This window comes from Hemiscyllium ocellatum, chromosome 12 (assembly GCF_020745735.1).
Source record: "Hemiscyllium ocellatum isolate sHemOce1 chromosome 12, sHemOce1.pat.X.cur, whole genome shotgun sequence".
Lineage (NCBI taxonomy): Eukaryota > Metazoa > Chordata > Chondrichthyes > Orectolobiformes > Hemiscylliidae > Hemiscyllium > Hemiscyllium ocellatum.
In genome coordinates this window covers 43,057,326-43,079,457 of record NC_083412.1, presented here as the reverse complement: position 1 = coordinate 43,079,457, position 22,132 = coordinate 43,057,326, and the positions used below count along the sequence as shown (strand labels likewise).

At 43.6% G+C, this 22,132-nt stretch overlaps 1 protein-coding gene across 1 annotated transcript in view; it reads left to right on the top strand.

Moving 5' to 3' along the window:
* The window catches only part of LOC132820920 (organic solute transporter subunit alpha-like), a 37,685-nt gene that overhangs the window by 12,736 nt on the left and 2,817 nt on the right, over window positions 1–22,132 (top strand). The window contains exons 5-6 of the mRNA XM_060833277.1: window positions 2,461–2,572; window positions 4,463–4,609. Coding sequence (XP_060689260.1) covers window positions 2,461–2,572; window positions 4,463–4,609 — 259 coding nt within the window. The remainder of the gene's footprint in view (window positions 1–2,460; window positions 2,573–4,462; window positions 4,610–22,132) is intronic.

Sequence of the window (22,132 nt, the reverse complement as noted above, 5' to 3'; positions counted from 1 at the left end):
ATGAAGAGCAATATCTTACAGGCATTTTGTTTTATTTAATTCAGATGTTAAAGCTTCAGAACAAATTGCCACTAGTTTGTCAGTGAAAAGATTTTTAAAAATGCCTGGCTTGAAAATCTTAGCTCTTGGCCACACTGTATCTATAAGCCATGTAATGGGAGATTGTGCATTCAAGCATTAACAATGCAGTGAAGGAGGACACAAATGACCTTGAGCACATGCTGGGGGAATAGAGGGTGAAGCATGTAGGAACCACTGAAGGAAATCTTTATTAGTCAGGAAATGGTATTGGGGAAATTGATGGAATTAAAACCCTTAGGTCCCAGGGCCTGATGTTCCTCACCCAGAGTTTTTATGGAAGTGACCCTAGAAATAGCAGATGCACTAGTGATCATTTTCCAGCATTCTGTAGACTCGGCAAGAGTTCCAGTGGGCTGGAAGTTGGTAATATAACCCCACTCTTTAAAAATGGTGGAGGAGGGAAAACAGGGAATTATTGTCCAGTTAACCTGACATTGGTGATGGGGAAATCATTAATGATGTAATAACCGAGCATTTGGAAAGCAGTGATAGAATTGGTCCTAGTCAGCATGGATTTGCTAAGTCAATTGTGGGCAATTGTGCCTGCACACTAATCCGAAATATGCTCATGTACAATATATCATGACCTACAATTTTTGCCTAAATCAATCATGCTTGACAAATCTTCTGGATTTTTTGAGTATGTGACCAGTAAGAGTGGACAAGGGTGAATCATTGAATGTTGTGTATCTTAACAGGCTTTTGACAAGGTCCCACACAAAGGATTAGTAATGAACATTAAAGCTCATGATATCAGAGATAATGTATCGATGGGATAGAGAACTGGTTGGCAGACAGGAAGTGGAGAGTTGGAATAAATGGATTCTTTTCACAGTGGCAGGTAGTGACAAGTGAGGTGCTGTAGAATTCAGTGTTGGGACCTCAGCTGTACACAATATACATTAATGATTTGCACGAAAGAACTGAAAGCAATATCTCCAAATTTGTAGATGACACTGAGCTGGCTGGCAGTGTATGCTGTGAGGATGATGCTAAGAGGCTGCAGGGTTACTTGGACAGACTTGTTGAGTGGACAAATACTTGGCAAATGCAATATAATGTGGATAAATGTGAGATTGTCCACTTTGGTCGCAAAAACGAGAAGGCAGATTATTATCTGAATGGTGGCAATTTAAGAAAAGGTGAGATGCAAAAAGACCTGGGTGTCATGGTGGAACACTTGCTGAAGGTTGGCATGTAGGTGCAGCAGGTGGTGAAGAAAGGTAATGGCATGCTGGCCTTCAGAGTGAGAGGATTTGAGTTTAGGAGTAGGGTTGGTCTTACTGCAGTTATATAGGGTTTTGGTGAGACCACGCCTTGACCATTGTGTGCAGTTTGGTTTCCTAGTCTGTGGAAGGATATTCAATACTATTGAGGGAGTCCAGCAAAGGTTCACCAGATGGCAGGACTGACAATGTGAAGAATGACTCGATTGAGTGGGCTTGTACTTGCTGGAATTTAGAAGAATGATGGGGGGGCTCTCATAGAAACATATGAAATTCTGATGGATCTGGACATGCTAGTTGCAGGAAGAATGTTCCCAGTGTTGGGGAAGTCCAGAAGTAGGGCTCACAGTCTAAGAATAAGGGGTAGGCCATTCAGGACAGAGATGAAGAAGAATTTCTTCACGCAGAGAGTTGTGAACCTGTGAAATTCTCTCCCAGAGGAAGCTGTTGGGGCTTAGTTCATTCGATATATTCAAGTGGGAGCTGGATATGACCCTTGTCGATAAAGGGATCAACGGGTATGGAGAGAAATTGGGAAAGGAATACTGAGATTGCATGGTCAGCATTGATCATATTGAATAGTGGTGCAGGCTTGAAGGGCCTAATGGCTTTCTCCTGCGCCTATGTTCTATATTTCTGTTTCTATTAAGCTGTAGATGATCTTCTGATACAGTCTACCTTGGTGAACTATGACCTTAATTTTCCCAAGGGACAATTGCTTGATTCAAATCCCTGCTTCACAGTAGCTATTTAGGATTGTTTGTTTTTTTTGACACTTTCACATAACTTTTGTTGGCACTCTCTCTCACTTCAAAGAATGTTGTAGAGTTTCAGGATTGGATTAATTAATAATAACAAAAGATTTTGATTAATCATTGGTAATTTAACACAAGTGATTGTAACAATTGTATCAGTGCATATATTTAACATAAATAATACGTATATGTTATCCTCTATCCTGACAGTGTTTGCAAACTTACAGTAATTAATTTAACTCAGAGTATCTAAACTTAATACAACAACAAAAGCCTGTCGTTGCCCTTCACAAAGTGTTACTTTGTTAGGTTAAATATGTTAAAAGTGAACAAAGTATCTATATTTACCATTTTTAAGCTGTTGTCTAAAATGCTAATATTTGTTTCTGTTCTTTCAGGCGCTTGATGTTCTTATTGAAATTGGGAACATTTCAACTTGCTTTCTTACGGCCAGTCCTAATGATCTTCACATTAGTTCTTTGGGTGAATGGGACATTTAGTCTGGATGATGTATGTTGCTTTTTCCCTGTCTCATAAATGCTTACAGTATAGAGGGAGACTATTCAGCCTGAGGTGTTCGCATTGGTCCACAAACATCTGTTTACACTAATCCAATTTCCCAGCTCTTGGCCCTTAGCCTTGGAGGCTAGGGCATTGCAAGTGAATATCAAAATACTGCTGAATTATTATGAGAGTTTTAGACTTAACCACTCTTTCAGGCAGTGAGTTTCAGACTCTCCAGATGAAAATGATTGCCCTTAACTCTGCTCTTAGCCCTCCATCTCTTGTGTTAAATCTATGCATCTGGCTATTGAGCTTCTACTCACAAAATATGCCTTCCTACCCACCCTATCCATGGCTGTCATAATTTTATACATCACTATCAAATACCCTCTTAAACTTTACTATTCCAAGGAAAACAATTCTAGCCTTCCAATCTTTTTTCATAGCTTAAACCGGCTTTTCAAGTAGAATCCTGGTAAATTTCCTCTGCACGTCTCTAATGCAAGTACATTGTTCCCATTATATGGTGATCAGAACTGCATACAGTACTCCAGTTGTGGCCTAACCAGCATTTTACGCAGTTCAGCATAACCTCCCTGCTCTTATATTGTGTTTTGGCTGATGAAGGCAAGTTTCCCATATGTCTTCATAATCACTTTATCTAACTGCCTCACTACCTTCAGTGATCTATGGATAGATATCCCTCTTATCTTCAATCCTTTCCTAGGTCCTATCATTCAAAGTGTTATCCATTGCTTTGTTAGCCATCCCCAAAGAAGCAGAGAGTGAGGAAGTGTAGACAAGATACCTGTGAGAGTTTGTAGTTTTATAGTGGATATTGATGCATTGCTTATCCTCAGAAATGGAATTCAAAGTCAAGATAGGGAAGGAAAGATTCAAAGGTGGATCAGATGAATATGAGAGAAGGATAAAAACTAAATGCAAACTGATCAGTTTTCCAATTACAGAGAAGAGAAGAAGCAATATTGAAGAAATCATTGATTTATCAAAAAATGTAGTGTGGGGAGGGATCCAATAGGCCTACTCCTACCTCATACCCCAAAAGAGACAAGCATAACTGAGACACATGTGGATACCTATAGCTACATCTTTGATTTGGAGAGATTGTTCGAAGTGAAAATGAGCTCAGCCAGAGGAGAAGGATGGTAATGGGTGGGACAATACAGGGCTCCTTTCAAGAAAGAAGCAGTGAGCCTTCAATCATCCTGATGGGGGTGGACATGTCGAGGGATCATACTCTCATGGCAAACAGGAGGCGGCTAAGGCCAGGACACTGGAAATTATGGAAACAGTATAAGGCATCAGAAGACTCACGCATTGAAGTGGAAAGAGACTTGGATGAAGGGAGACAAAATAGTGTCAAGTTGGGAAGAAATAAGTTAAATAAAGTGTTGGTGATCAGTTGGTAAATCTTACATGTGAAAAATTTTGCTTCTTCTTGAGGTAACTAAATGATCCTTGTATTTTAAAAAAAGGCTTTCTAAAATAAGGCTAATCCAGTCTAAAAATGCACACCATAATTTTTCAGTGGTTGTTGCAGTGTACTTTTCAATGAAAATGATGAATGGCTGTAGAGAAAGCTGTGAAGAGAGAAATGTACTGAAGGAAGACTGGCTAAGAACTCTAACTCTTCACTTCTTCATGCTGTGTCACATTACATTAACGATTAGCTATATTTATTCACATTTGTGGTCCATATTTGGGTTTCAAATCTCAACTGCAGCACCAACAGTTAGGTACAAAGAGGAGTTTAGCTGTTACTACATAAGATTGATTATATACAGCAAAAGACACCAAAGAACGCGTGATATCGAATTAACAATAGGTGAACGTGTTTTCAGTGAAGATAACAATTTATAATTTCTTATTTTACAGCTTTCTGCTAGTGGACCTGCAATATGGATTAACTCTTCCCTTGGTGTGTCCACAATAGTTGCACTGTGGCCTATTGGAATTGTTTTTAACAAAGTTAAAGGTGAACTAAAAAATCAGAAGATAATTCCAAAATTCACTCTTTATCAGGTAAGGTTGGACTGTGCATGTTATAGGTACTTACTTGAGCTGAGATGAGTGGTTTGCCAACACCTAAGGGGATTTTTCTTATGCAATTTCCTGCTGTTCAGCTTATTAATTATGCAAATAGTCTCATCAACATCTGTGCTGAAAATGTGTTGCTGGAAAAGCGAAGCAGGTCAGGCAGCATCCAAAGAGCAGGAGAATCGACGTTTCGGGCATGAGCCCTTCTTCCTGAAGAAGGGCTCATGCCCGAAACATCGATTCTCCTGCTCCTTGGATGCTGCCTGACCTGCTGCGCTTTTCCAGCAACACATTTTCAGCTCTGATCTCCAGCATCTGCAGTCCTCACTTTCTCCTCATCAACACCTGTGTCATGGAATGCAACAGGAGAGATGGAAGCTGTCATTGCTGCCAGGACTTTGTCACATGCACGCCACTGGCAATATATTTCAACCTAAGCTGTACGCCACTTCAAAGTGTGAACTACCCTGCACAATTCAGAGTGCCACTGTTATTACTAAGGACTTAGTGAGAATAAGAAGCTATGTGCTCATTGTCAGTTTTATCAACAGGGATTGGTGAAGCATTATTGGTGAATAGGGTAGTAGAATGGGATCTTTCTGCTGACTGGCAAAGGATGCTAAACCAACAGGGTCCCCCTTGTCCTCACCTACCACTCCATCAGTCTCTGAATCCAATGCATCATTCTTAAGCACTTCTGCCAACTCCAACTAGACCCCACCACCAAGAACATCTTCCCCTTCTCATCCCTCTCTGCCTTCTGCAAGAACCATTCCCTTTGACAGTCCTTGGTTTGCACCACTTTCCCCATCAACCCTACCCGAATCCATAGGTGCCTTCCCCTGCAACTGGAAAAGATGCAAAACTGGCTAATACACCACCCCTCTCACACCCATCCAGGGCCCCAAACAGTCCTTCCTGGTGAGACAGACATTCACCTGCCTCTCCTTCAACCTAGTTTACTGCATCAGGTGCTCCCAATGTGGTCTTCTCTACATCGGGGAGACCAAACCTAAACTTAAGGAATGGTTCACCGAGCATCTCAACTGGGTCCGTAAGGGCCGACCAGACTTCCCAGTCACTGTCCATTTTAATTCCCCATCCCACTCCCTTTCCAACATTACTATCCTTGGTCTCCTCCATTGCCATAACGAAGCAAACCGTAAATTGGAGGAACATCACCTCATCTTCTGCCTGGGCAGCCTACAGCCCAGAGGATTCAACATTGAGTTCTCGAATTTCAAATAATAGACAATAGACAATAGATGCAGGAGTAGGTCATTCTGCCCTTCGAGCCAGCACCACCATTCATTATGATCATGGCTGATCATCCTCAATCAGTATCCTGCTTCTGCCTTATCCCCATAACCCTTGATTCCACTATCCTTAAGAGCTCTATCCAATTCTTTCTTGAAAGTATCCAGAGACTTGGCCTCCACAGCCTTCTGAGGCAGAGCATTCCAGAGTTTCTCCTCAACTCTGTTCTAAGTAGCCTACCCCTTATTTTTTAACGCTGTCCTCTGGTTCGGGACTTACCAATCAGCGGAAACATGCTTCCTGGCTCCAGAGTGTCCAATCCTTTAATAATCTTATAGGTCTCAATCAGATTCCCTCTCAGCCTTCTAAACTCAAGGGAATACAAGCCCAGTCGCTCCAATCTTTCAACGTAAGATAGTCTCACCATTCCGGGAATTGACCTTGTGAACCTACGCTGCACTCCCTCAATAGCCAGAATGTCTTTCCTCAAATTTGGAGACCAAAACAGCGTACAATATTCCAGGTGCGGTCTCACCAGGGCCCTATACACCTGCAGAAGGACCTCTTTGCTTCTATACTCAATTCCTCTTGTTATGAAGGCCAGCATGCTATTAGCCTTCTTCACTACCTGCTGTACCTGCATGCTTGCTTTCATTGACTGATGTACAAGAACACCTACATCTTGTTGTGCTGCCCCTTTACCTAACTTGATTCCATTTAGGTAGTAATCTGCCTTCCTGTTCTTGCCACCAAAGTGGATAACCATACATTTATCCACATTAAACTGCATCTGCCATGCATCTGACCACTCACCTAACCTGTCCAGGTCACCCTGTAATCTCCTAACATAAGACCATAAGACCATAAGACATAGGAATGGAAGTAAGGCCATTCGGCCCATCGAGTCCACTCCGCCATTCAATCATGGCTGATGGGCATTTCAACTCCACTTCCCAGCATTCTCCCCGTAGCCCTTAATTCCTTGTGACATCAAAAATTAATCAATCTCTGCCTTGAAGGCATTTAGCGTCCCGGCCTCCACTATACTCTGCGGCAATGAATTCCAGAGGCCCACTACTCTCTAGCTGAAGAAATGTTTCTGCATTTCTGTTCTGAATTGACCCCCTCTAATTCTAAGGCTGTGTCCACGGGTCCTAGTCTCCTTGCCCAACAGAAACAATTTCCTAGCGTCCACCCTTTCCAAGCCATGTATTATCGTGCAAGTTTCTATTAAATCTCCCCTTAATCTTCTAAACTCCAATGAATACAATCCCAGGATTCTCAGCCGTTCCTCGTATGTTAGACCGACCATTCCAGGGATCATCCGTGTGAATCTCCGCTGGACACATTCCAGTGCCAGTATGTCCTTCCTGAAGTGTGGGGACCAAAACTGGACACAGTACACTAAATAGGGCCTAACCAGAGCTTTATAAAGTCTCAGTAGCACAATGGTGCTTTTATATACCAACCCTCTTGAGATAAATGATAACATTGCATTCACTTTCTTAATCACGGACTCAACTTGCATGTTTACCTTCAGAGAATCCTTGACTAGCACTCCCAGATCCCTTTGTACTTTGGCTTTACTAATTTTCTCACTGTTTAGAAAGTAGTCTATGCTTTTATTCTTTTTTCCAAAGTGCAAGACCTCGCATTTGCTCATGTTGAATTCCATCAGCCATTTCCTGGACCACTCTCCCAACTGTCTAGATCCTTCTGCAGACTCCCACTTCCTCACTACTACCTGCCTGTATCATCGGCAAACTTCGCTACAATGCCCCCAGTCCCTTCATCCAGATCATTAATATATAATGTGAACAGCTGCGGCGGCCCCAACACTGAACCCTGCGGAACACCGCTTGTCACCGGCTGCCATTCCGAAAAAGAACCTTTTATCCCAACTCTCTGCATTCTGTCAGACAGCCAATCCTCAATCCATACCAGTGGCTCACCTCGAACACCATGGGCCCTCACCTTGCTCAGCAGCCTCCCGAGTGGCACCTTATCAAAGGCCTTTTGGAAGTCTAGATAGACCACATCCACTGGGTTTCCCTGGTCTAATCAACTTGTCACCTCTTCAAAGAATTCCAACAGGCACGATCTCCCCTTACTAAATCCATGTTGACTTGTTCTAATCAGACTCTGCTTTTCTAAGAATTTAGAAACCTCATCCTTAATGATGGATTCTAGAATTTTACCAACAACCGAGGTTAGGCTAATTGGCCCATAATTTTCCATCTTTTGTCTTGCTCCTTTCATGAACAAGGGGGTTACAACAGTGATCTTCTAATCATCCGGGACTTTCCCTGACTCCAGTGACTTTTGAAAGATCTCAACCAATGCCTCCGCTATTTCCTCAGCCACCTCTCTCAGGACTCTAAGATGTATCCCATCGGGGCCAGGAGATTTATCAATTTGAAGATCTTTTAGCTTTTCTAGGACTTTCCCTTTTGTAATGGCAACCATACTCAACTCAGCCTCCTGACTCCCTTTAATTGTTGGGATATTACTGATGTCTTCCACTGTGAGGACTGACGCAAAGTACTTGTTAAGTTCTCCTGCTATTTTCTTATCTCCCATCACTAGGCTTCCAGCATCAGTTTGAAGTGGCCCAATGTCTACTTTTGCCTGTCGTTTGTTTCTTATGTATTGAAAGAAACTTTCACTATCATTTCTAATATTACTGGCTAGCCTACCTTCATATTTGATCCTCTCCTTCCTTATTTCTCTCTTTGTTATCCTCTGTTTGTTTTTGTAGCCTCCCCAATCTTCTGATTTCCCACTGCTCTTGGCCACTTTATAGGATCTCTCTTTTTCTTTAATATATTTCCTGACTTCCTTTGTCATCCATGGCTGTCTAATCCCTCCCTGGATAATCTTTCTTTTCTTGGGGATGAACCTCTGTACACTGTCCTCAATTATACCCACAAACTCCTGCCATTTTTGCTCTACTGTCTTCCCCACTAGGCTCTGCTTCCAGTCTATTTTTGTCAGTTCCTCTCTCATGCCCTCATAATTACCTTTATTTAACTGTAACACCATTACATCCGATTTTGCCTTCTCTCTTTCAAACTGCAGACTGAACTCTACCATATTATGATCGCTGCTTCCTAAAGGTTCCCTTACTTTAAGATCTTTTATAAAGTCTGGTTCATTACATAGCACTAGGTCCAGAATAGCCTGCTCCCTTGTGGGCTCCATGACAAGCTGTTCCAAAAAGCCATCCTGTAAACATTCCATGAATTCCCTTTCTTTTGATCCACTGGCAACACTATTTACCCAGTCCACCTGCATATTGAAGTCTCCCATGATCACCGTGACCTTGCCTTTCTGACATGCCTTCTCTATTTCCCGGTACATGTTGTGCCCCTGGTCCTGACCACTGTTAGGAGGTCTGTACATAACTCCCATTATGGTTTTTTAGCCTTTGTGGTTCCTCAATTCCACCCACACAAACTCCATATCATCCAATGCTATGTCATTCAGTGCCATAGATTTAATTTTGTTCTTAACTAACAAGGCAACCCCACCCCCTCTGCCCACCTCCCTGTCTTTTCGATAAGTTGAAAATCCTTGGAGGTTTAACTGCCAGTCCTGACCCCCCTGTAACCACGTCTCTGTGATGCCTACCATATCATAATCATTCACCAAGATCTGTGCCATTAGTTCATCTGCTTTGTTACGAATGCTACGAGCATTCAAGTAAAGTGCCTTGATGATAACTTTATCATTAGAGATATTGGAAGTCATAAGATGTCCTAAGTTATCCTTCCTTTTTGCTGCATTCCCAGTCTGCCTCGAGTTTAAATCCGCCTGCACATATGCTATCCTGTTGCTTATCTTTCCATTTAACTCCATACTTCCTGTCGCTTTCACTTTCCCTTCCCCCCAACTCAGAAGTTTAAAGTCCTACTGACCACCCTATTTATCCTCTTTGCGAGAACATTGGTACCTGATCGGTTCAGGTGGAGACCTTCTCAACGGTACAGATCCTCCCTGTTCCAAAAGTGATGCCAATGCCCCATGAAGTGGAATCCCTCTTTCCCACACCAATCCCTTAGCCAATCCCTTCCCTAATTTTCTTATCCCTACGTGACTCGGGCAGTAATCCAGAGATTATGACCCTTGAGGACCTGTACTTCAATTTCCTTCCTAGTGCTTCATAATCTCCAAACAGATCCTTTGCCCTAGCTTTGCCTATATTGTTAGTACCAACGTGGACCACAACAACTGGATCCTCCCCCTCCCGTTCCAATATCCTTTCAAGCCGATCGGAGATGTCCCGCACCCTGGCACCAGGCAGGCAACACATCATGCGAGACTCCCGATCCAGCTTGTCGCCCTAATTATAGAATCCCCTATAACAACTACTTGTCTTTTTGCTCCCCCCTCTTGAATGGCCTTCCGCACCATGTTGCCATGGTCAGCTGGTCATCCTGTCCACAGCCCTTTTCCTCATCCGTACAGGGAGCACGAATCTCATACCTGTTGGACAAGTCAAGGGCTGAGGCTCCTGCACTCCTGAACTCAGGTTCCCCCTACCTGCCTTACTTACAGTCACATTCTGGTGTCCCTGATCACTAACTGAATGTGAATTACTTAATCTCCCAGGGTGACTGCCTCCTGAAACAAAGCATCCAGGTAACTCTCCCCCTCCCGGATGTGCCGCAGTGTTTGAAGCTCAGATTCCAGATCATCAACTCTGATCCAGAGTTCTTCCATACCTTAAAAAACCAGAGTACTTAAGGAGGTTAGAGGAGGAGGGTGGGTGGGAGATACTACAATTGTAGAGTCTCGGGTTTAGCCACCTTCCTGATTTATATACTCACTGCTTTCCTTCCCGGCTGCCCCTCTGGTCGTCGTCACTTCCCCCTACTTCTCCCGCTCTTTCTGTGAAGAGAGAGAAAAAAAGACACCGCTGCCCGCTACCGGTAAGTAATTTTAAAACAAACTGTCTTACCTTGGCTGTAGTTTTCCGGGTTCGTTTAAACTCAGCCGCTGCTCGCACTCACAACATCCTACTCACATTTTACCCTGCCACCCAGCTTAGTATCATCAGCAAATTTGCTCACGTTATTACTAATACCATCTTCTATATCATTAATATATATTGTAAAAAGCTGCTTAATTTTGCTCACTAACCTCCTATGTGGACTTTATCAAAGGCTTTCTGAAAGTCCAGGTAATATACTATATCCACTGGATCTCCCTTGTCCATCTTCAGAGTTACGTCCTCAAAAGAATTCCAGAAGATTAGTCAAGCATGATTTTCTCCTCATAAATCCATGCTAACTCTGACCTATCCTGTTACTGCTATCCAGATGTGTCGTAATTTTGTCCTTTATAATTGACTCCAGCAATTTTCCCATCACTGAGGTCAGACTAACTGGTCTATAAATCTGTTTTCTCTCTCCCTCCTTTCTTAAAAAGTGGGACAACATTAGCCACACCAATCCGCCGGAACTGATCCTGAATCTTTCGAATATTTGGAAAATGATCACCAATGCATCCATGATTTCTAGAGCCATTTCCTTCAGTACCCTGAGATGCAGACCACCAGGTCCCAGGGATTTATCAGCCTTCAGACCTAACAGTCTCTCCAACACCATTTCCTGCTTAATATAAATTCCCTTCAGTTCAGGTCCTTTGGCCACTATTACATCTGGGAGATTGCTTGTGTCTTCCCCAGTGAAGACAGATGTGAAGTACCAATTCAACTCTTCTGCCATTTCTTTGTTCCCCATAATAAATTCACCCATTTCTGTCTTCAAGGGCTCAATTTTAGTCTTAACCATTTTTTTTCTTTTCACATCTCTAAAACTGCCTTTACTATCCTCCTTTATATTTTTTGCCAGTTTACCTTCATACCTTATTTTTTCTTTGCGTAATTCCTTTTTAGTTATCCTCTATTGTTCTTTAAAAGCTGCCCAGTCCTCCGATTTCCCACTCATCTTTGCTATGTTATACTTTTTCCCTTTTGTCTTTATATGGTCCTTAACTTCCCTCGTCAGTCATGGCCACCCCTGCCTCCCCTTAGGATCTTTCTTCCTTTTTGGAATGAACTGATCTGCATCTTCTGCATTATTCCCAGAAATACCTGCCATTGTTGTTCCACTGCCATCCCTGCTAGGGTATTGCACCATTGAACTTTGGCCAGCACCTCCCTCATAGCTCCATAGTTCCCCTTATTCAACTGAAATATTGTGACTTGCGATTCGACCCTCTCCCTTTCAAACTGCAGATTAAAGCTTATTGTATTGTGGTCACTACCTCCTAATGGCTCCTTTACTTCAAGGTCCTTGATCAAATCCAGTTCGTTGCACAACACCAGATCCAGAATTTCTTTCTCCATAGTAGGCTCCAGCACCAGCTGTTCTAATAATCCATCTCGGAGGCACTCCACAAACTCCTTTACTTGGAGTCCAGTACCATCCTGGTCCTCCCAGTCTACCTGCATGTTGAAATCCCCCATAACAACTGTAGTAATATCATTACGACAGGCCAATTTCAGCTCATTATTCAACTTACACACTACATCCAGGCTATTGTTTGGGGGCCTGTAGATAACTCTCATTAGGGTCTTTCCACCCTTAGAATTTCTCAGCTCTATCCATACTGACTCTAAATCCCCTAATTCTAGGTCCCCCAGCGCAAGGGACTGAATATCATTCCTTACCAACAGGGCCACCCCACCCCCTCTGCCAGTCAGTCTATTCAATAGCCTTGAATATTCATTTTCCAGGCCCTGTCCACTTGAAGCCACGTCTCAGTTATCCCCACAACATCATAACCGCCAATTTCCAAATGAGCCTCAAGCTCTTTCCTTCCCATCCCCCGACTCCTCTCCCTTCCACTCCTCCCTGCCACCAACCGGATTAATTCCTCCCATTGACCAACCAAGTCGTACCCTCTACTGGTCTTCATCTCTCCTCACTTCATCACCCTGCACCCACCACCCTCTTTATCAGCAGCTCCCTCTACACCCACCCCCAATCATGAAGCAGCGTTACACCCGAAAAGTTGACTTATCCACCTCCTGATGTTGCCTGGCTTGCTGTGTTCTTCCAGCCTCCTGCCTGTCTACTTTGGATTCCAGCAACTGCAGTGTTTTCATCTCAAACCACCAGGTTCAGCCAACCTGGACAGAAATATAACACACATCAGTGCAAGGAGAAGGATAATGACTTGGGCTCAGCAAAGCTAAGTATCAACAACTTCTGTCTGGTACTTCAAACTCACAGGACCACCACTCATTGGAACTCTGCTCTATCTCACCTAGGATTCGGGAGCACAACTGCCAGTATGGCATGCATCATTTCCCTCAATGAATCTCCCCCACCTCATCACCTCAAACTACAAACCCTTCCTGGCTTTTCAACTTCCTACTCACTCTCTGGGGACTTCTCACTACTTCTGTGTTCATATATAACCACTAACTGCTCTTCTATCACTGTCATTATATTCTGTCCCTCCCATTTGTCTAATTGCAGGAGGATTGGCCCATTCTGTGGACTGATGTTTCCTCACTACCCCAATTGATGAAACTATAATCTCCTGATTGGTGCAATACTGATGGTGGCCAACCTTCAGACTGGAATTGGATGAACTCATTGACTGACTGTGGCAATACCCCCTGATTGATAGTAGTCCCCATGGACCCCATTGAGGACTGATCCCCTTTGACATTCAGACAGGGCCATTTAGTTGAAGCACATGCAGTGTTTTATGTCTGAAGTGACATAGCGCAGTGCCATTAAGCAACATAGCCACCCCTGCAGTTGTTCAGTGCAGCAAACAGTGAGACAGGACATTGGTGAGGCCACGTTTGGAATATTGTGTGCAATTCTGGTCTCCCTCTTATAGGAAAGATAGACAATAGGTGCAGGAGTGGGCCATTCTGCCCTTCGAGCCTGCACCACCATTCAATATGGTGATCATGGCTGATCATCCTTAATCAGTATCCTGTTCCTGCCTTATCTCCATAACCCTTGATTCCACTATCCTTGAGAGCTTTATCCAACTCTTTCTTAAATGAATCCAGAGACTGGGCCTCCACTGCCCTCTGGGGCAGAGCATTTCACACAGCCACCACTCTCTGGGTGAAGAAGTTTCTCCTCATCACTGTCCTAAATGGTCTACCGGTATTTTTAAGCTGTGTCCTCTGGTTCAGCACTCACCCATCAGCGGAAACATGTTTCCTGCCTCCAGAGTGTCCAATCCTTTAATAATCTTATATGTCTCAATCAGATCCTCTCTCAGTCTTCTAAACTCAAGGGTATACAAGCCCAGTCGCTCCAGTCTTTCAGCGTAAGGTAGTCCCGCCATTCCAGGAATTGACCTCGTGAACCTACGCTGCATTCTCTCAATAGCCAGAATGTCTTTCCTCAAATTTGGAGACCAGAACTGCTCACAATACTCCAGGTGTGGTCTCACCAGGGCCCTGTACAGCTGCAGAAGAACCTCTTTGCTTCTATACTCAATCCCTCTTGTTATGAAGGCCAGCATGCTATTAGCCTTCTTCACTACCTGCTGTACCTGCATATTTACCTTCATTGACTGGTGCACAAGAACACCCAGATCTCTTTGTACTGCCCCTTTACCTAAATTGATTCCATTTAGGTAGTAATCTGCCTTCCTGTTCTTGCCACCAAAGTGGATAACCATACATTTATCCACATTAAACTACATCTGCCATGCATCTGACCACTCACCTAACCTGTCCAGGTCACCCTGTAATCTCCTAACATCGTACTCACATTTCACCCTGCCACCCAGCTTAGTATCATCAGTAAATTTATTAATGTTATTACTAATACCATCTTCTATATCATTAATATATATTGTGAAAAGCTGTGGTCCCAGCACTGATCCCTGCGGTACCCCACTGGTCACTGCCTGCCATTCCGAAATGGAGCCGTTTATCACTACTCTTTGTTTCCTGTCAGCCAACCAACTTTCAATCCAAGTTAGTACTTTGCCCCCAATACCGTGTGCCCTAATTTTGCTCATAACTTCCTTTGTGGGACTTTATCAAAAGCTTTCTGAAAGTCCATGTACACTACATCTACTGGATCTCCCTCATCCATCTTCAAAGTTACATCCTCAAAAAATTCCAGAAGATTAGTCAAGCATGATTTCCCCTTCATAAATCCATGCTGACTCTGACCTATCCTGTTACTACGATCCAGCGGTGTCGTAATTTCATCCTTTATAATAGACTCCAGCATCTTTCCCACTACTGAGGTCAGACTAACTGGTCTATAATTTCCTGCTTTCTCTCTTCCACCTTTCTTAAAAAGTGGTACAACATTAGCTACCCTCCAATCCGCAGGAACTGATCCTGAAACTATCAAACTCTGGAAAATAATCACCAACGCATCCACGATTTCTCAAGCCACCTCCTTCAGTACCCTGGGATGTAGCCATCAGGCCGCGGGGACTTATCAACCTTCAGACCTAACAGTCTCTCCAACACCAATTCCTCGCAAATATAAATTCCCTTCAGTTCAGGTCCTTCAGCCACTGTTACCTCAGGAAGATTGCTTGTGTCTTCTCCAGTGAACACAGATCTGAAGTACCAATTCAACTCTTCTGCCATTTCTTTGTTCCCCATAATATATTCCCCTGTTTCTGTCTTCAAGGGCCCAGTTTTAGTCTTAACCTTTTTTTTGCCTTTCACATACCTAAAAAAGCTTTTACTACCCTCCTTTATATTTTTGGCCAGTTTACCTTCGTACCTCATTTTTTCTCTGCACATTTCCTTCTTAGTAATCCTCTGTTGTTCTTTAAAAGCTTCCCAGTCCTCCGTTTTCCCACATATCTTTGCTATGTTATACTTTTTCTCCTTTAACTTTATATGTTTCTTAACTTCCCTCGTCAGCCACGGCCACCCGTGCCTACTCCAAGGATCTTTCTTCCTTTTTGGAATAAACTGATCCTGCAACTTCTGCATTATACACAGAAATATCTGCCATTGTTCCTCCACTGTCATCCCTGCTAAGGTATTGCACCATTGAACTTTGGCTAGCTCCTCCCTCATAGCTCCATAGTTCCCTTTATTCAACAGAAATTGTCACTTCCGATTGTACCCTTTCCCTCTCAAATTGCAGATTGAAGCTTATTGTATTATGGTCACTACTTCCCAATGGCTCCTTCACTTTGAGGTCCCTGATCAATTTTGGTTCATTGCACAATACCAGATCCAGAATTGCCTTCTCCCTGGTAGGCTCCAGCACCAGCTGTTCTAAGAATCTATCTCGGAGGCACTCCACAAAGTCTCTTTCTTGAGGTCCAATACCATCCTGATTCTCCCAGTCTACCAGCATGTTGAAATCCCCCATAACAACTGTAGTAACATGTTTGCAACAGGCCAATTTCAGCTCCTGATTCAACTTACTTCTGACATCCAGACTACTGTTTGGGGGCCTCTAGACCTTCCCAAGAGGGTCTTTTTACCCTTAGAATTTCTCAGCTCTATCCATACTGACTCTACATCCCCTGATTCTCGGTCCCCCGCCTGAACTTGAAAGGGTTCAGAAAAGATTTACACATATGTTGTCAAGGTTGGAGGGTTTGAGCGAAAGGGAGGGGCTAAATAGGCTGGGACTGTTTTCCCTGGAGCATTAAAGGCTGAGGGATGACCTTATTGAGGTTTGTAAGATCATGAGGGTGTGGATGAGGTAAATACACAAGATCTTTTCCCTGGGGTGAAGGAGTCCAGAACCAGAGCGCATAGATTGAGTGTGAGGGGGAAGATTTAAAAGGAACCTTGGGCACTTTTTTCACGCTGACGGTGGTGCATGTATGGAATGAGCTGCCAGAGGAAGTGGTGGAGGCTGGTACAATTACAACGTTTAAAAGGAATCTGGATGGGTATATGAATAGGAAGGATTTAGAGGGCTATGGGCCAAGTGCTGGCAAATGGGCCTAGATTAATTTAGGATATCTGGTTGGCATGGACGAGTTGGACGAAAGGGTCTGTTTCTGTGCTGCAAATCTCTATGATTATGATTCCAAGGTACTGCATCTTCCTATAGACTGAAAAGCAAAGCAAGCCACAGATTCTGACAGCCTCCATGTAAGTGCAAACCGAGTGAGCATTTAGAAATGAAGGGAAAAGCCATGATACATCCCAGTAGATGTATGTTATGTACGTATCCCTGTGTGCAAAGCAACCTGACACAAACATGCAAGTTGTAGGTGACCTTATACTCCAAAGTGAAGTCCTGAAGTGGCCTGTGAGTTGATCCAAGAGCAAGCCCGGATGATGTGGTGAGGATGGTCATTTCGCAATGCGATTTGCTTAGATGAAGGGTGGAAGAGGATAGTGTCCGTGAAGAACACAGGGATATTATGAAGACAGAGTTGGATGAAAGCTTAGAAAAGCAATTGATGAGTTGTTACGACCATATTATCTGCCACTCTAACTTTCATGGGTCAGGGTTGATGTTGTCTAGTATCTCAAGGATGGAAAGATTAATTAGCAGCTGCATGGAAATGAGGCAAATTCAGGTGAAAGTGAGGCAAGTTCAGTTCAGGTGCAAATACATGGAACTAAGGTAGTTGCTGCTCATTGGCAAGATGCAGAACTTGCTACTTAAACCTGAAGGGGAAAATTGGAATTTTTTTCTCAATGTGAAAATCTGAATTTTCTATTTCCTTCATATTTTCTCAACTTTCTCAACCTTGCCTATTCCACTTAATGGAGAGGAAAATTTAGACCTCTGTATTCTCTTTAAGAATGATAATTACTAAGCCGAACATTTGTTCATTGTGAGGGCAATTGACGACATGAGTAGGGAGGTTATGTTTCAGTTATACAAGGCATTGGTGAGACTGTATTTGGATTATTATTGTTGTATACAGTATTAGTCACAAACCTTCCAGAAGGATATTAATGCTTTGGAAGCAGTGCAGAGAAGGTTTACTAGACTCATTCTGGAACGAGGAGAAAGGACTGCAGATGCTGGCGATCAGTGTCGAGAGTCTGGTGTTGGAAAAGCACAGTAGGTCAGCCAGCATCCAAGAAGCAGGAGAATCGATGTTTCAAGCAAAAGTCCTTCATCAGGATTGAGGCTTGTAAGCCAAGGGGGTGGAGAAATAAGTGGGAGGGGCTGAGGGTGGGGAGTGATACGGGCGGGGGGGTGCAGGTGGAAGTAGCTGGGAGTGAGATAGGTAGATGAAGGTGGGAGTCATGGTGCTCAGTCGGAGAGGAGGGTGGAGCAGATAGGTGGGAAGGAAGATGGACAGGTAGGACAGGTCATGAGGGCGGTGCCGAGTTGGAAGGTTAGATCTGGAATAAGGTGGGGGGAGGGGAAATGAGGAAAGTGGTGAAATCCACATTGATGCCCTGGGCTTGGAGGATCCCAAGGTGGAAGATGAGGTGTTTTTCCTCCAGGCATCGGGAGTTAAGGTGTAGCAATGGAAGAGGCCCAGGACCTGTATGTCCTTGGCAGAGTGGGAGAGGAAGTGCTTGAGGGGAAATGAGGAAACTGGTGAAATCCACATTGATGCCTTTTGGTTGGAGGGTCCAAGGTAGAAGATGAAGCTTTCTTCTTCCAGGCGCTGTGTGATTAAGGTGTGGCGATGGAGGAGGCCCAGGTCCTGCATGTCCTTGGTGGAGTAGGAGGGGGAAGCTGAAGAGTTTGGCCATGGAGTGATGGGGTTGGATGGTCCCCCAGTCCTCACCTTCCACCCCCTCAACCTCCTTGTATATCGCATCATCCTCCACCATTTCCACTACCTACAAATTGACTCCACCACCTGAGATCAATTTGCCTCCCCACTCCCATCTGCGTTCTGTAACGACCATTCTCTCCACAACTCTCTTGTCAGCTCCACACTCCCCACCAACCCACCCTCCCCACCTAAGGCCTTCCCCTGTCACCGCAGAAATTGCAAAACCTACGCCCACACTTGCCCATTCACCTCCATCCAAGGCCCCAAAGAAGCCTTCCACATCCATCAGAATTTTATCTGCACCTCATTTACTGTGTCCATTGCTCCCATTGCGGTCTCCTCTACACTGGGGAGACAGGACGCCTACTTGCAGAGCGCTTTAGAAAACAGCTCCAGATATCGACAGAAACCAATCTACCGGCCCATGGCCAAGCACTTCCCCTCCCACTCCACCAAGGACATACAGGTCCTGGGCCTCTTCCATTGCTACACCTTGACTACCCAATGCCTGCAGGAAAAACACATCATCTTCCACCTTGGAACCTTCCAAACCCAGGGCACCTATGTGGATTTCACTAGTTTCCTCATTTCCCCTCCCCCCACCTTATTCAAGATCCAACCTTCCAACTCAGCACCGCCCTCATGACCTGTCCTACCTGTCCATCTTCCTTCCCACTTATCCGCTCCACCCTCCTCTCTGACATATTGCCTCCACCTTCATCTACCTATTGCACTCTCAGCTACCTTACCTCAGCCCCAGCCCCACCCCCCTCCCAGTTATTTTTCCATCTCGCTGGCCCATAAACCTCGCTCCTGATGAAGGGCTTATGTCCGAAACATCAATTCTGCTGCTCCTTGGATGCTGCCTGACTAGCTGTGTTTTTCCAGTACCACACTCTCGACTCTAATACTGGAATGAACAGATTGTCTTATAAGGAAAGTGTGGACAGGCTAAGCCTATATCCTCTGGAGTTTAGAAGAGTAATGAGGTGACTTCATTGAAACATATAAGATCCTGACAGAATTTGACTAGGTAGATGTTGAAAGGATGTTTTCTCTTAAGGGAGAATCTAGGGGTTGTAATTTTAAAATAAGGGCATCCCCATTTAAAATGGAAATGAGGAAACATTTTTTCTCTGAGGGTTCAGAGTCGTTGGAATTCCCTTCCTCAAATACAGTGGATGTAGGATCTTGAAGGAGGAGGTAGATAGCTTCTTAATTAGCAAGGGGATGAAAGATTATTGGGGATATGCAGGAATGTAGAGTTGAGGTTAAAATCTGATCAGCCATGGTCATATTGAATGATGGAGCAAGCGCGAAGGCCGAGTCACATACTCCTGTTCCTTGTCCACATTGCTGGGCATATTTCATATCATATTGATGAAGAAAATAAATTAAGTTACAGAATACTAATTTTTAAAATACTATGTAAAACAAGAGGAGTGCTCCAATTATTGGTTCCCTTTTATTCTTCTTCACTTTTAAAAAAATACATTATCCATACCCAGGCACACATCCTACAGACAGAAATGAATGATCTTGTGTTCAGCATTGATAGGATGTAGCAAACAGGATAACAATTACTGCTAAATTCACCAGTTTTCACTGGAGGCTGTCCAAATGTTCTATACTGCACTTCTGAAGGTAGAAAATAATGCACTGTCAGCCCATGATAGTAGTGATAAAATGGTGTGATTTATTTATATAGACATCAGGACAAGTTTTTTTTTATCCATCAACATAAATAGTTCCCCATTGTAAACTTTAGTTAATTGAGCCTGTTACATTTTTTTATGTGGTGAAAGTCCTGCCCAGGCACCGTAGACTCAGGGGAAAAAAAACTTTTAAACTCTCCTGGAATTTCCAAAGGCAGATTCAATGCCTGTAGCCAAAGGTGTCCTTTCTTTATCAATAGATGTTTAACATGTCAAATACCATTCGTCAAACTGCTAAGAATAGCTTCAACAACATTGGCAAGCTGATACTTTCTCAGCTGCAATCACAGGAAATAGAAACAAATGGCAGAGGGAATTTAATAAAGTGTGAAGCAGTGTATTTTAGCAGAAGCAATAATGAAAAGCAATATGTTCTCAATGGTACAGTTCTTCAGACTGTGCAGGATTGGAGACCAGAGGATTCATGCAGATTCATCTTTGTAAATGACAGGATTTACTGAGAGAATAATTAGCAAACTATATGGGATCTAGGGCTTTGTAAATTGGGGGATTGAGTGCCACAGCAAGGAAGTTATGCTTAAGCTTTGTAAAACTCTGGGTAATTCACATTTGGTGTACTAAGTGCAGTTCTGATCACAGCATTTATGGAGGATACAATCAGAACACTCCCTGGAGAAAGGCAAATCAGGTTGATCATCCTGGGACTCCATCTTTAGTGGACCTGCTGTGGGCCCATAGGCACATGGGAGAAACCAGAAACCAGGGTGGAGTGACTTCCGATTAAGTGAGTGTGGCACTGTGTGGCCTTTGTTCCTTTCCAGTTTAGTTTGAAGGTGACGTGACATTATTAATGCAAAGTAGCTGTATGGATTTATAACCTGTAGACCTTCATTTGCTGGATGGAAGCAAAACTTTCAGAGCCACAGTGTGGGGTGGGGTGTGGCATAGCATAAGCTCTATTGTGTCTATTGCCCTGGGGAATGGGGTTCCTGCAGAGTCTGATTTACCATAATATTTGGACGCTGATATTCCCTCTAATTTTCTTACCAGCTGCGTGGGCCTGGAGCTGGAAGACAATGCTGTGATTGGTGTACCAACGACAGTTGCCATTCATGGAATATTGGAGCATCTGCACATGTGCTCAGTCATGTGGTTTAGAGGGAGTATCGTTATTCCCCACTAGAGATGGCTTTGGATATAAGAATCTGTGAGAGGGTGCAGAGGAGATTTACTAAAATGATGCCAGGGTTGAGAAATTTTAGCTAAAATGTTAGCTTGGAGAAGATATTGTTCAGTTTGGAACAAAGGAGGTTGAGAGGAGATTTGATAGAATTGTACAAGATTATGACAGATAAGGTAGATAAAAATAAAGAAAATAGTTCTCATAAGCTAATGAACACCGATTTAACGTTTTGAGCAAGTGATGCAAGGGGAGAATGTGAAGGAGAACATTTATATGGAACAAATATTAATGACCTGGACTCTTGCTATGTTGTGGCAGTAGAAATGAACAATAATTTCAAATGGATATTAGATTAGATTCCCTACTGTGTGGAAACAAGCTCTTCAGCCCAACAATTCCACACCAACCTATCACCCTCTGACTAACACACCACATATTATGGGGAACTTTACTTGGCCAATCTACCTGATCCACACATCTTTGGATTGTGAGAGGAAATCCACACAGACAAAGGGAGAATGTGCAAACTCCACACAGACAATTACCTGAGGCTGGAATCGAACCTGGATCCCAGGTGCTCCGAAGCTGCAGTGCTAACCACTGAGCCACCATGCCTTGAGGGATGAACCCTTGAGGGAAATCAACTTGCAGAGCTTTCGGGATAAAGCTCAAAATGGAACTGACTGGATTGCTGTTCAGAGAGTCAGCGTGGGG